General features: G+C 48.3%; 1 protein-coding gene across 1 annotated transcript in view; it reads right to left on the bottom strand.

The window, feature by feature from the left end:
* LOC310792189 (NLR family CARD domain-containing protein 3-like) overlaps positions 1–12365 on the bottom strand; it is a gene marked incomplete at both ends in the record, with an annotated part of 35880 nt that extends 23515 nt beyond the window's left edge. The window contains 8 exons of the mRNA XM_083653918.1: positions 3073–3917; positions 3993–4912; positions 9222–9278; positions 9466–9528; positions 9885–10059; positions 10597–10824; positions 10954–11054; positions 12089–12365. Of these exons, the coding sequence (XP_083510044.1) occupies positions 3073–3917; positions 3993–4912; positions 9222–9278; positions 9466–9528; positions 9885–10059; positions 10597–10824; positions 10954–11054; positions 12089–12365 (2666 nt within the window). The remainder of the gene's footprint in view (positions 1–3072; positions 3918–3992; positions 4913–9221; positions 9279–9465; positions 9529–9884; positions 10060–10596; positions 10825–10953; positions 11055–12088) is intronic.
* Positions 12366–13531: the final 1166 nt, after the last annotated feature.

Here is a 13531-nt window from a genome sequence, read left to right as displayed (position 1 = left end):
GACTGATGGAAAAAAGTTAGCCGGTTCTATGTGGCGGACTCTCCACTCTCTGTCCCCCCTCTCTTTCTCTCTCTCACTCCCTCAGCAGACAGGCACAAAGCCACACATGTAAAATCTCCCAGCATCCATTGAGGTACATTTCGATAACAAATAGCATCCAAATTAGCCTAAATAGATAGAAAGGTAGATAGAAATAATGTTAACACAACATGCAATTGTCGAACATTTCAATATTGGACAAAATAAAATCTCGAAATCAAAACACAACCCTATGTGAAACATATATGTCATCCTGGTGGTATAAATATCCCTTGTAGACTTTACGTAATTTAGGAGATGAGTGAGCCAACTCGGTTCTACTGTGACTTCCTAGACTTATCTGGCGTAACGATAGAGCCCATATATATTTTGTGATGCCATGTCTGTTTGTTTGCTCGACTTTTCGTGCTGGAAATGTAGCCTACTTCCATATTGTGGCACCTAGAGACCACAGCCACAGGCTCCAACACCGTTAAGGCACACACACCAAGAAGCAGCTTAATATTAAAATAGGAATCTTTATTATCGACAAAAATATATATATATGTTTTAATTAAAACAGCTCATAGCATCACAGCACAGGTTGGTTGACACTTGTTACATATCACCACGTCATGATAGCACGCAGCAGCAACAATAATTACGTGTAAGGGCTCCCGCAGGATGGTGGTCTTACACTAAGTTATACAATCAAATCAAACTATTAGTATCACAATGAGTCAGCCACTCCCGAAAGAAAGCAGCAACAGCACACCAGCCTGTCGCAGCCTCGCTGATATGAACGTATAGGTTACCCCAGCAGTGCGTACAAGACCCCAGCCCTCCGTCGAGGCAAACAGAGCCCACTGATTGGCCAGATACTGTACACGCCTACTGTCTGGATAGGCCAAGCACAAAGATCGACAGATCAGACCGCCAAAGAGAAACAATGCACCGGGACATACCAAACAGTTTGGACAGGAGGGGTGTAAATGAAGCAACTCAGTAGTTGTTGAAGTCCGAAAAGCAAACATTACACACAAACAAAAAGTTTATATATTTTTATCTAATCAAAATTGTATACCCCTCCCCTGGACTCAAATTAAAGAGAATGTACCCTCCCTCAAACTAAATTCAAAACAAGATTACCCTCCCCTATTTTCCTCCAGTGGCCCCTTCCCTAAATAACGAACGGTCCCTTAGGCTATTTTATGCTCAAACGATGTTGACATTAGTAGGCAAAATTCTCTACCTCACGGTGAGAGAAGAGAAGATCACTTATCATGTGAAGGCAGGTTAATTGTTCCATGCTGCCGAGCTGCACATATTGATGAGAACGCTGGCAGGGGGAAAAATCTATACTATTCTCAAACAAATCATTGGACCAAACCTGAGGGATTTGATGTAGAAAAATCATCAGAAACTAAAAGAAAAAGCCCAGAACCAAAATGTGTTGCCGGGGAACGAATTTCCACTTTAAAGAGTGCATCAATCAAACCCCGCCACTCTCGCATTCACTGTAGTTGAGCCGAGCATGTCTTTTTTCCCAGAGATTTTTTTATGCCATTTTTATCGCCCATTAGTGTTAATTTAATTCATTTATCCTGGTTGCTGCTCTACCCTCTGCCCTCTGCTGAAACTGGATCCATGCTTCCTCCGAGACATGGGCAGTAGCCAGCCACTTCTTTTCACCTGACAGGGGAAGCTTCACCGGTAGGACATAGCACGTGGGAGGATCACACTATTCCAATGAGTTCCCCTCCCTCTGAACAGGCGCCCCAAACGACCAGAGGAGGCACCACTTCAGCGACCAGGATATTGCATGTTTTTTGTGAGGGGTTCCTGAAGGAAACCCCCAGGGGGCCCTTTTGATGACCCCACCCGGGTGGTGGGCATGCAGACGGGCACGCACTCTTTCAGCGCTCACAGCGTCCCAGGTGGGAATCGAACCCACGACTGTGAGGCGACAGCGCTACCACTGCGCCACCGTGAGCCGAGCATGTCAAACCACAACGCAGTTTCATCCATGGTTATGATGTCCTTCGCCTGTATCTTCTTTGTCTCAAATATGTGTTGAAAATGTGACCAAATTCACCAGCAACTTTAATGGATTACCAGTTTCCGCGTTGTCGGCATATTTGGGTGAGCTCTCGTGTTTTCTCTTTCATCTTCTTAATGACCAGCTGCACTGTGGAGAGTTGTTGGGCATGCAGGCGATGTTTGGTGGTTTCGTTCATCATACAGTAGCCTACGATATAACCTACACATGAAAATATTAATTTAGGCTACTTAATAGGAGGAGCTGTGTGGAAATGTAATTTGAGCCTATTTTAATAGGCTACAACTCAAATTGTGCTGAGATGGGATTATTTTCACCGGACTTGGTGACCAGCATCATTTTAGTTTGTCAGACTTTAACTCGGAAATATGGCGGGGCTGATTGGTTCTGTGTGAAAGCAATTTCTGTGGCAAAACTGCCGGGGTTGCGGGCCTTCTGAACGGCAATATTGTGGGATCTATATGTGAAAGTGGCTATAGGCTGATGACTAGAGCAGGGGTAATCTGCTATGTTGTGATAGGCTGATGACTACTAGGGCTAATCTGTTGTGTTGTGATAGGCTGATGAGTACAGCAGGGGTAATCTGCTGTAGAGCAAAGTTTTTAATTTGTTCCATCTGGCCTAGATTATGGAGAAATGTGTGTCTGTCTGTCCAATGTTTACTTTTGTATGGCTCTTGATATGTTGCCCTATACCCCCCCCCCCCCCCCCCCACCCCCGTATCGAAAAAGGTATCGAGCAGTGGTGTTTCAAAGTCTGAGACTGTGGGCCTCCCCCCAGACAAAGCTTGGAATAAGGAGCCCCCCTATTCCCCAATTCCTGGACGCCTATATTGGATCATGATTATGTTATTTGATCCCATAGACACTCAACTGCAGGAGTGTTGGCGTGTATAATGTCCAATGTGCAGCTCGTCGGTTACTTTATGTAAGACAGTTTGGCCCTTTGGGAAAAAAATCTACACTGTTGGTATTCACAATCACATCAGGACTAACCGGGCCTTCCTGCAGTTCCTCACAGCTGGGATCAGTCTCAGTTGTCCGTCTTGTGATATGTTGTAGGCCTCCAGGTCCAACACATCCAGAACTTCCTCTGACATCTCTAGCATGTAGGCCAGAGCTGAGCAGTCACTCTCAGAGAGTTCATACCGTGATCTGTTTTCTGACTTAAGGAACTGTAGGATCTCCTGATGTACCGACCGATCATTCATTTCCATCAAACAGTGGAAGATGTTGATGCTTCTGTCAGGAGAGGTATTGGAGATGGCCAACTCCTTCAGGTTGCTGATGGCTCTCTGGATGCTGTCTGGTCTGCTCTCTGTCTGACCCAGCAAGCCTCGTAGGGGTTTCTGGCTGGACTCTAGTGAGAGGCCATGAAGGAAGCGGACAAAGAGGTCCAGGTGGCCATTTTCACTCTCCAGGGATTTGTGCATGGCTGTCTGCAGGAAGACATCGAGGGAGTGTCCACTGTCTTCAGATCTAACCAAACCTTTTCCCAGGAATGTCTCCAGTACCTTCTCATCCATGTTTGTGTGACAGTGGAACATGTAGACAGCAGCCAGAAACTCCTGAATGCTCAGATGGACAAAAGAGTACACCATGTCCTGGTACAGCCCACACTTCTCCTCTTTAAAGAGCTGTGTGAACACTCCTGAGTACACTGATGCTGCTTTGGTATCAATGCCACACTCTTTCAGGTCGGCTGCATAGAAGATCAGGTTGCCTTTCTTCAGCTGCTCAGAAGCCACTTTTGCCAGAGAGAGAATCATCTTGCTGGTCTCTTCACTCCAGGGTGCATCTGTCTCAGCTCTCCCATAGTACTTGACATTCCCCCGTTTGGACTGAACCACCAGGAATTGGATGTACATCTCAGTCAGGGTCTTGGGCATCTTTCCTGTCTCACTGGTTTTCCACACAGACTCCAGAACCATAGCAGTGATCCAGCAGAAGACTGGGATGTAGCACATGATGTGGATGGTTCGTGAAGCCTTGATGTGGGAGATGATTCTGCTGGCCTGCTCTTCCGTGAATTTCTTCACATCACTCTTCTCCTCCTCCATCCTCTTCAATCTCTTCTTGAAGTACTCTTCCTTCTGTGAGTCAGTGAAGCCTCTCACCTCTGTCACCACGTCAAAGCACTTAGGAGGGATCTGATTGGCTGCTCCAGGTCGTGTGGTCATCCAGATGCGAGCAAGGGGAAGCAGTTTCCCCCTGATGAGGTTTGTCAGCAGCACATCCACTGAGGCCGGCTCTGTAACATCAGTCACAATCTCATTCTGGAAGTCTAGAGGAGGTCGATACTCATCCAGACCGTCAAAGATGAACAGAAACTGGAACTTGTCAAAACTGCAGATTCCTGCTTCTTTGGTCAGAGGAAAGAAGAGATGAATAAGTTCCACCAAGGTGATTTTTTTATTTTTCTGCAGATTCAGCTCTCGGAAAGTGAACAGAAATATGAACTCGATATCCTGGTTGGCTTTGTCTTCAGCCCAGTCCAGGGTGAACTTTTGTGTTAAGACTGTTTTCCCAATGCCAGCCACTCCCATTGTCATCACTGCTCTGGTTGGTTCAACTCTTCCAGGTAAGGGGTTAAAGATGTCTTCACATTTTAGTGTTGTTTCTGATCTCGCAGGTTTCCGGGATGCTTCTTCAATCTGTCTGACTTCATGTTCATAATTGACCTTTCTACTCTTTCCGATTGTGAGGTAAAGCATTGTGAAGATCTCGTTCAGAAGTGTTCGGTTTGCGTCTGTTTCAGCAATCCCGTCAAACAGATACTGAAGCTCCTTTATCAGTTTGGATTTGTGTCGATGTTGACAGGCAGCATCATGAGTTTCTGAAAGAACAAACAACAGATGGAATCAATGAGTTATTTTACACATTAATAATTTACACATTCACAACTCCCTCCTGGATTATTAGGTACCAAGGAGAAACCCAAAATTAAACAAGGTAGTATAGGCCTGAATATTAATGGCTCTCTAAGCTTTGACAAGGCTACAGTTGCTGACAGTTTTAATCATTTTTTGTTACAACAATAGCAAGTGACTTAGTGCAAAAGCTTCCTGCTAATACAAAGGACTTTGATGAACCTGCAGTGAAACAGTACTATAAATTCAAAGGGATTATTGGGGAGCAGTTCTCCCTCTCCCAAGTTACAATCCCATTTCTCCATATGTCACACACATTGTAAATCTGTCTATCATCCAATCAAAGGTCCCACAGGAATATAAAAAAGCTAGAGTGACTTCCCTTTACAAGAAAGGCAGTAAAATTGATCAAAGTAACTACAGGCATGTGTCTATTTTAAGTGTTTTGAGTACAATTTTAGAGAGAGTTGTTCACGAGCAGATTTTTAAGTATGTTAATCAGTTTAATATTTTATATGATTTTCAATCAGGTTTTAGACAGTCTCACGGATACTTGTTTGACCTTCTTAACAGATTTGATCAAGAAACAAACATTGACCGTGGAAAGTATTGTGGAATGGCAATGCTCGACTTACAAAGAGCATTCGACACAATGTCAATCACCAAATGTTACTATGTAAACTGAAGGCAATAGGTTTCAAAGGGGAGGCACTGAACTGGGTACAGTCATACCTCTCCGACAGAGTCCAAAGAGTAGAAGTAGGAGGGGTACTCTCTGAGCCCAAAACGCTCACCTGTGGGGTCCCCCAAGGAAGCATAATTGGTCCTTTATTATTTCTGTTGTACATTAATGACATGGAATACGCAGATGACTCCACCTTGATGGTAACCGGAGAGTGCTTAGAATCAGTTAGATCATCCCTTAGCAAAGAGCTTTATAATGTAACCACATGGTTATGCAACAATACGCTATCCCTGCACTGGATCAAGGTATAAATTAAGGGACCAACCCAGTTTGCCGGTGGAATGTAATGGTATTATGCTAGAGCAGTGATCCTCACTATTTCTTCGATGATAGCTGCACTGGCAGCACAAAGTCAATAGGAGAGCCACGTTTACCGCAAAACACCAAAAGCCACCCCAACCAAGCACATCTGCCGACCATTTTTTTGTGTTTTATTGTTTTCCACACACACACACACACACACACACACACACACACACACACACACACACACACACACATATACCAGTTTCCCCTAGAAAATATTTCAGGCCTGGAGGGATTTCGAAACGGCCGTCGCTGGCGACGCTAAAGTTTTAGCTAACCTGTTCGCATCCATGTTCACAATGGCATCCCAAGTATCATCATACTATTATGGGATGCGATGCGAACAGTTGTATTATGGGATGTGCGTTTCCCAGGCAATGACACACGTTGACACGTTTTGGAACAGCGCTGCACGCTGGCACAATACTCCTACTAAAAGCTAAATGCTTACTGTTTTGAATGATTTGGCACCTTCTATTACTGTCAACACCAGTATTGTTGTATTGTAATAATATGCCATAAAGGTTTATTGAAATTTTGGGGAGAGCAGGGGGGGGGGGGGGGAAATCTAAATTTCTCGCGAGCCGCGCAATGAGGAACTAGGTGCTAGAGGAAAAGTGTTTCTGGGATGTCAATTGGACCAGTGTATGTCGAGTGAGGCTAAAATCCACTCGGACAAAATACTTGACAAGAATATCTAAATTCCTGGACAAGAAGACCATGAGACTTTTAGCTACGTCCTTAATCCAATGTCACTATGACTACAACTGTATATCACGGTACAGTGGTTTAACCAAAAGATCAAAAGACAGCCTTCAAAAAGCTCCAAACAAATTAATGAGGGTTATTCTTAACCTCAGCCCTAGAAGCACATTGGCCCAATTCATTTTAAGGAGTTGAATTGGCTCCCCGTTGAATGTAGAGTTCAACAGTTAAAACTCATCATGGTCTATACTGCATGACCTATGCCCAAATTACTTTAATAAGTATTTTCAGTTTATTCGGGACGCCCATGGCAGGAACACAGGAGCTAGTGTGGCGGACTTGAAACTTCCTAATCTAAAAAGCAAGGTGGGGAGAAGTACATTCCTCTACACCGGGGGAGAGGAATGGAACAAGATCCCGAACAAAATTAACACTGCAAATTCCTTGATCGGTTTTAAGAACCTTCTGAAAAAATTCCTACTGAGTAAGTTAGAGTAGTGGGTGGAGCCTTTCTCTAATTTGTTTCAGAATTTTTATTGCTTGTATTCTCTTGTTTCTCTAATTTGTTTTCTGAACTTGTATTGCTTGCATTCTCTTGTTTTTCTATATTCTTGATTGATCTGTTATTCATTCTATGTAATGTGTAACTGTATGTCCTGTTTTTGAGACCAGGGACCAGGCTGTAAATAAGTGTCCCCACTTTTGCTTGTTCATCCCTTGGATTTGTTTTCTTTTTTATCCATAATGAATTCAACCAATCAGCTCATTACTGGTGGGTGGACACGCAGCTCCTGACTGGGTATAAATAAGGGAGCTGTTTTAGAATAATTTATTATTACTAACCAAGTTTCATGCAACCTGATTCCTTAAAGCAGGGATTCCAAAAGTGTGGTGCACCTTTGGGGGTATGTGAGCGGCCTCTATAGGCTAGGGGGTGCGCGAGATTAATCATTTAATATTTTGTTATTTAATGTTTTCAAGTGGGATTTTTTCATCAAATAAACATTAGGGTTGTGCTACAAACCAGTTTTTACGAGTGAGAACGAGAGCTCTCACTATTGCCATTTCGCTGCCACAGCAGTGCTTCATTTTTACTCCAAAAATTACCTTTTTTATAAAAAACAACCATCCACCAGTAGGTGGCATGGTATGCATGAGAATGGCACGGCACCCACTAGCAATCGCTGTGATTGTGTCACGTCCGCCCAGCTCTCATGCCCCTCACTCCAACTCATCCAGCCCACTGCGCAATCGACGCATCGACGCAGCAAGGCTGGCTAGTGAGAGCTCTCATTCTCACTCGTAAAACCTGGGTTGTAGCACAACCCTAACGTTTTACTTCTTTTCGAACTCAAGCTCTCACTATTGACAACTTCAACCGCCCTTGCTGCAGGGAGCACTCCTCAGAGCGACCCTGAGAGGCGTAGGTTAACAACGGACGCATTGCAACTGCCCATGCCCCATCGTGTGGCATCGGAGTGACAACGGCACTACCGCCTAACAATTGACAGGACCGCACGCACGAAGAGCGAGCCGGACACATCACAACTGTAGTACCTAACAACGTGTGATGAGAGGACCATGAGGCCACTGCGCACATGTCCTCCACCGATACACCGCACAATAATGCGCAAGACGTCGCGACGCCTCGCGTATAATGCACCTTGATACCCTCCGGGGGTGCCTTAGAGTATGCCAAAGCCTCCACTATCCAGTGTGATAAGCGATCCTTGGAAAGGGGTCCACCCTGGGCTATTTGCCCGAAACAGACCAACAACTGGTTCGAAGTGCGTAACGGGCGCGTCCCCCCCACGTAGGCCGAGAGCGCCCTTACGGGACACAGCATGTGCAAACGTCGCTCCTCGTCCGAACTGAACGGCGGGGGACAGAAAGCTGCCAAGTCTATGACCATGAACCTAAAGCTGGCAGTAATATTCCTAGGTTGGTAAGCAGGGTTAGGCCGCAACGTCACCCTGCATCCATCACCAGCGAACACCATGCAGGACTGCTGCACCGAGAGGGCAATCAGGTCACCAACCCTCTTTCCTCATGACAAGGCCAGCAGCAGCGCAGTCTTCAAAGACAGAAGCTTCAGATCGACAGAGTCCGGATGACCCGAGAGCCTGTCCAGCACCGTGACCAAGTCCCATTTGGGAAAGACGCACCGAGATGGTGAGCGCAACCTACGCGCTCCCTTCATGAAGTGCGAGATTAAAGGGAGCCCCCCCCCCCCCCACGGGCCGACTCGCCATTCCCATGAGGCAAGCGGAAATCGCGGCTACGTAACCTTAAGAGCCTGCGGGGACTTATGCTACGGGCCTGCACACCACAGTTCACTGGATCCACTCCTTTGTCCGTGTACCAACACGCAAAGACCCGTGTACTGAGAGCGGGTCAAAGTAGCCCTAGCACTCTGAATAGTGCAAACCACATTTTTTCGGGCAAGCCCTGGGCTAGCAAATGGTCCCGTTCAGGAAACAGGCTGCTAATTTCCACCCACTGGGGGAGGGATGGCATACCTCCCCCTCCGCCTGGGATAGGAGATCCAGCCGTGACGGCAACGGCCAGGGCGGTCCCTGTGCCAAGGAGATCAGGTCCGCAAACCATATCTGCTTGGGCCAAAAGGGGGCCACAAAAAAGAGCCGCAGGTGCTGTTCCCTCACTCTGTCCAACACCTGTCGAATCAGGGGGATTGGGGGGAAGCATAGAGCCCGTCCTGGTGCCAAGCGTGCGCCTGAGGGTGGAGGCACCACTCTGTCTGACGTGGGTTGCCGCGAGACATCAGGTCGGCCCCCCCGAAATTGAGCCGGCCTGGCACATGAACCGCTGAGAGCGAAAGGAAACGGGGATACGCCCACAGGTGAATCCCCGCCGCTAACTGGTTCAGTGCCGTGGACCGCACAACGCCCTGTTTGTTCAGGTGGGCGATCGCTGCCGTATTGTCCGAACGGATCAGAACATGGCGCCCATGTATCAGCCGTTGGAAGTGAAGCAGAGCCAGGCAAATCGGCTCCAGCTCTACCACGTTTATGTGGCGAAGCTCCTGAGCTCCCCACCGGCCGTTCGCCGAGAGGCCTCCGCACGCGGCACTCCCAGAGGGAGGCGTCGGTGCGAATGACCAACATGAGCAGGACACGGCCCAACCGAGTGCCTCTCTTGAGAGGTAACAGGGGTCTGCCGACCTGAGACTATGAGAGCGTCGTCGAGATAGAGGAAGACGCGAATCCCACTCAAGTGGAGGGGAGCCAGGGCTATCTCCACGCACACAGTGAAGGTCCATGGGCTCAAGGACATGCCAAATGGCAGGACGCAGAACTCTTTTCCCAGGAAGGAGAACCTCAGGTATTTCCTGTGCCTCTGAACCACGGGGACATGGAAGAACACACCTTCCAGATCCACGGAAGTAAAGAAATCCCCCGGCCTCAATGCTTTGAAAGGCGGGGAAGGGTAAGCATACGGAACGGGAACTTCCTCAGCGTCCCGTTGAGGCGCCGAATATCCAGAATCGGACACAAGGAACCATCCTTCTTGGGTACGGCAAGGTACCTGTGATAGAACCCCAAGCGCTCCTCCGCCTTGGGGACCGAGCGTATCGCCCCCTTGGCGAGCAACGCGGTTGGGGGGAGAATTTGGGGGGAGCAGGGTGTGAGAGGCTGCGCCCACCTGTCACACGGCCTGCTCCGCAGATGCTAGGCATGCCGGGGGAAAGTCCTTCATGCAAACTCCGACGTGCCAGGTCGGGCTGGTCCTCACGCCGTGCGGCTTTCAGGGGCCTGCGGGGACGAAGGCCTCTTTTGAGCCCGAGACCGAAGACGGGCGTCGTATGCCATCGATGGCGGGCTAGCAACTCCACTCGGCGGCCTGAACCGCCGTGGAACACCCTGGAGGCCGTACACAGATCCCATGAAGGCTCCCAGCCGAAGTCGGGCCCTGGGCCGCGACGATGGTGAGCCGGTGTCCCGGGGTGTGGTCCACAGGAGAGCTCCCGACCGATGACAGGAGCACGGCGCCGTCAACGGTGGGCTTGTCCTGGGCGCTACAAACCCAGGACAAGCCCACCGCCCATGGCCAGGCTGTGGCCATGGGCCAAGGTGATTTGGGTCCCCTGCCAGGCGCCCTGCGCTGGCAGGGGCGCCCCAACGAAAGGCATGGGACCCAAGGAGAGCTCCTAACCGAACTCGGGCCATGGGCACCGAAGATGGTGGGCTTGTCCCTAGAGCTACATGCCGAAGGCTGGCACTAAGCCCCGACCTTGGCGAGCTGACCGGTGGGCTTGTCCTGGGCGCTGCAACCCGAGGCCAGGCCGTGGTTATAGACCAAGGTGCGCTGGGCCCCCTGCCCGGCGCCTTGCGCTTGCAGGGGGCGCCCAACGAAGGGAATGGGACCCAAGGAGAGCTCCCAACTGAACTCGGGCCCTACAAAGCTGTCAGTCTCAGAAGAAAACTCCTCAGCCGAGGAGAAGGTCAATAAAGTCAGTAGAAGCTATTTGCACGGCGGCAAAGCAACACTTAGCAGACAGAATGAGCTAACAAAAGGAGGCGAAAACACTCTTAGCTTTCAATGACTTTGATGAAACTGGAACCGCCGCCCGAGGCGAAGAGGACAGGTTCGGAGCCCCGATGCCTGTCTGGGTCTCGCGCGCCGAACGCCTATAGTTTGGTGGGCTGTCAAGGCGGAGTTAGCTACGGCTAAGAAAGCAACTTCAGTTAGCAATATAGGAGCAACATACGAGCGACCACACAGTGGGCTGGATGAAGCGAGAGTGAGGGGCATGAGAGCTGGGCGGACGTGACGCAATCACAGCGATTGCTAGTGGGTGGCCGCGCCATTCTCATGCATACCATGCCACCTACTGGTGGATGGTTGGTTTTATAAAAAAGTTTATTTTTGGAGTAAAAATGAGTTCATCCAGTGGCGCTGCTGCGGCAGCGATATGGCAATAGTGAGAGCTTGAGTTCGAAACAAAGTAAAACACGGAATTTAAAGATGTTACGGCAATTGGGTTATGGTGTGTTCATTTAAATGACAAAAGGTGGTTGGGGGGGGGGGGGTAATTGAGAGAGGAAAGATAATTGAATTTTCTCTTAAAAAAGAGCTACAACTTTGAGAACATAACTTAGTTAGTTACAAGAATAAGATCCAGGGAGAAACATAAAAAAATATCCTTTAAAGGATAAGACCAGTATTTTTTTAAAGCATTGCTTCCTGTCACCAAATCCTATGAAAACAACAAAATCAACTATTAATTTGTTTTGCTTCCAAGTCTGGTCCATGTAATTGTGCTAAGTGCAGCCTTAGAACTCCACTGTATTAAAAACCATTAAAAAGCCATCACAGAGCCATGCTGCTCCTCTGCAGCATATTATATCACCTCGTATCACAATACCTTTGGGTTCTGAGCTGCTGTTTGACAATCTCTCTACTAGATCTGTTCTCTTCATCTCCATTAGAATCTTCTTGGTCACCTCCAGAGTGTCTCTGGTGTAGGTCTGGGCCATCCTATCCACTGTGTCCATATTGTCTGCTTTCTCCAACAGGCAGGTTTTGATGGCTGGGAAACGTCCCAGGCTGCCAGGCTGCTGCAGGGACCACTTGAACCTCTTGAACTCTTCCTCTCCCAAATCATCCAGCGTTTCCAAGAGCTTCTGTTTATCCGCCACCATCGTTGCTCCCTGTTAAAATCATAGTAAATAGTAAAATCCAAGCACAATTAAACAATAAAAAACGATTTGCACTTAGTAAAAGAAAATCTCCCCATACATAATTTGCATTAGTTACAACAGTGTAACTAAACAATCTAAGTCTAAAGTCAAGAAACACAATGTATTTTCAGGTGTGTGTGATGGTCGCAATACCTTCTGCTCAGCTGGTCCTGGTGACATGGGACCCCTCTCTCCAGGAGACACCAGGGGATCTGTCTCTCCAGTAGACACCAGGGGGTCTGTCTCTCCAGTAGACACCAGAGGGTCTGTCTCTCCAGAAGACACCAGGGGGTCTGTCTCTCCAGAAGACACCAGGGGGTCTGTCTCTCCAGTAGACACCAGAGGGTCTGTCTCTCCAGAAGACACCGGGGGGTCTGTCTCTCCAGAAGACACCAGGGGGTCTGTCTCTCCAGTAGACACCAGGGGGTCTGTCTCTCCAGTAGACACCAGGGGGTCTGTCTCTCCAGAAGACACCAGGGGGTCTGTCTCTCCAGTAGATACCAGGGGACCTGTCTCTCCAGGAGACACCATAGGACCTGCCTGTCCAAGTGTTCCTTTGGGTCTCTGAAGTTCATTTGATCTGACATCTCCAGGAGTCCGTGGGAGAGAGAGCTCTTCAGGTGTGCCTCCCTCTACCTGCACAGACAACCAACAGGAGAAGCAGAACAACTATTTACTTCACTATAAGTAGAAAAGAGATTTATTCCAACATGGTATTTCCACTGTTTGGAAAGAGTGCCCTCAAGTCGTCAACCATACAAAGTGATTGATAATGTATTCAACTCCTGAAGTTTGAAGACGGTCGACACAACGGTCATCGGCCTTATCCAAGACGGCAATGAGTCTGCATACAGACGGGAGGTTGAACAGCTGGCCCTTTGGTGCGGTGAGAAAAACCTTGAGCATCCAGTCTGTCCTCTGCAACTCCATCTCTCTCTGGTATGGGTCTGCCACCAAACAGAACAGGCGCGATGACGATTTTTCACCTCATGTCATGTTTTTGTTAGGATTTTTGTCCTCTGTTGTTGTTCTCTGTGCCCAGCCTCTCTCACACAACCCCACAGTCTGTTCCCCATTCTCAATCACAGTAATGAGACTGATGTGAGTCCAGCCATGTAGAATCAGGA

Source organism: Poromitra crassiceps (genome assembly GCF_964638095.1).
Source record: "Poromitra crassiceps genome assembly, chromosome: 17".
Taxonomy (NCBI): domain Eukaryota; kingdom Metazoa; phylum Chordata; class Actinopteri; order Beryciformes; family Melamphaidae; genus Poromitra; species Poromitra crassiceps.
The sequence above is the reverse complement of the archived record's forward strand: the minus strand, read 5'-3'. Positions and strand labels throughout refer to the sequence as shown.